Source organism: Pediculus humanus, genomic scaffold (genome assembly GCF_000006295.1).
Source record: "Pediculus humanus corporis 1103172109117 genomic scaffold, whole genome shotgun sequence".
Classification (NCBI taxonomy): domain Eukaryota; kingdom Metazoa; phylum Arthropoda; class Insecta; order Psocodea; family Pediculidae; genus Pediculus; species Pediculus humanus.
In genome coordinates, this window is record NW_002988493.1 from 1 (window position 1) to 1,112 (window position 1,112).

Here is a 1,112-nt window from a genome sequence, read left to right on the forward strand (position 1 = left end):
ACAAAACTCTACTGATCAAGATGTAACCACTTGTTATGAAAATAATTGTGATGACAGCAATGTGAATTTACACAACGGCAATGTGGAACAAGATAATAGAAGGTCCAGGAGTGGTTCAAATACTTCAAGAAAATCTAATAGTAAATCACCCGATTTAAGAAAATCTAGGAGTAATTCTGTTACATCTGTAAAAAGCGAATCAGCAAAATCTAGAAGATCAAGAAGTGGTTCAGCTGCATCAAAACATTCAAGAAACGGTTCACCTGCATCTAGAAGATCAAGAAGTGGCTCTGCTGCATCGAAACGTTCACGAAGTGGTTCAGCTGCATCTAGGCGATCAAGAAGTGGCTCAGTTGTATCAAAACATTCAAGAAATGGTTCACCTGCATCTAGGCGGTCAAGAAGTGGATCTGCTGCTTCAAAACGTTCAAGAAGTGGATCTGCTGCTTCAAAACGTTCACGAAGTGGATCCGCGGCATCGAAACGTTCCCGAAGTGGTTCTGCCGCATCAAAGCGTTCACGAAGTGGATCCGCGGCATCGAAACGTTCACGAAGTGGATCTGCCGCATCAAAACGATCACGAAGTGGTTCTGCTGCGTCCAGGCGTTCCCGAAGTGGTTCTGCTGCGTCTAGACGTTCTAGAAGTGGTTCCGCTGCATCCAGACGTTCTAGAAGTGGGTCTGCTGGATCGAAACGTTCTCGAAGTGGTTCTGCTGCATCGAAACGTTCACGAAGTGGGTCTGCTGGATCGAAACGTTCTCGAAGTGGTTCTGCTGCATCGAAACGTTCACGAAGTGGGTCTGCTGGATCGAAACGTTCACGAAGTGGTTCAGCTGTGTCCAGACGTTCAAGAAGTGGTTCTGCTGCATCGAAGCGTTCACGAAGTGGGTCTGCTGCATCCAGACGTTCCCGAAGTGGGTCTGCTGCATCGAAACGTTCTCGAAGTGGGTCTGCTGCATCCAGACGTTCCCGAAGTGGTTCTAAAGGATCAAATAGATCACGAAGCAATTCAAAAGGATCCGATCGCTCTAGAAGTGGTTCTCGAAAGTCCCGTTCTAGATCTACTTCTCCATCTGGCTCAGAAAAAATATCACGGAAACGTAAACAATTAT

General features: G+C 46.3%; 1 protein-coding gene across 1 annotated transcript; it reads right to left on the reverse strand.

Annotated features, from left to right (window-relative positions):
• Positions 1–33: 33 nt before the first annotated feature.
• On the reverse strand, positions 34–1,077 carry Phum_PHUM622680 (uncharacterized protein; the record flags this gene model as incomplete). The annotated part of the gene is made up of 1 exon (XM_002433249.1): positions 34–1,077. A coding segment is annotated over one exon (1,044 nt), but the record flags the coding sequence as incomplete, so codon positions are not given.
• Between the last annotated feature and the right edge of the window lie 35 nt (positions 1,078–1,112).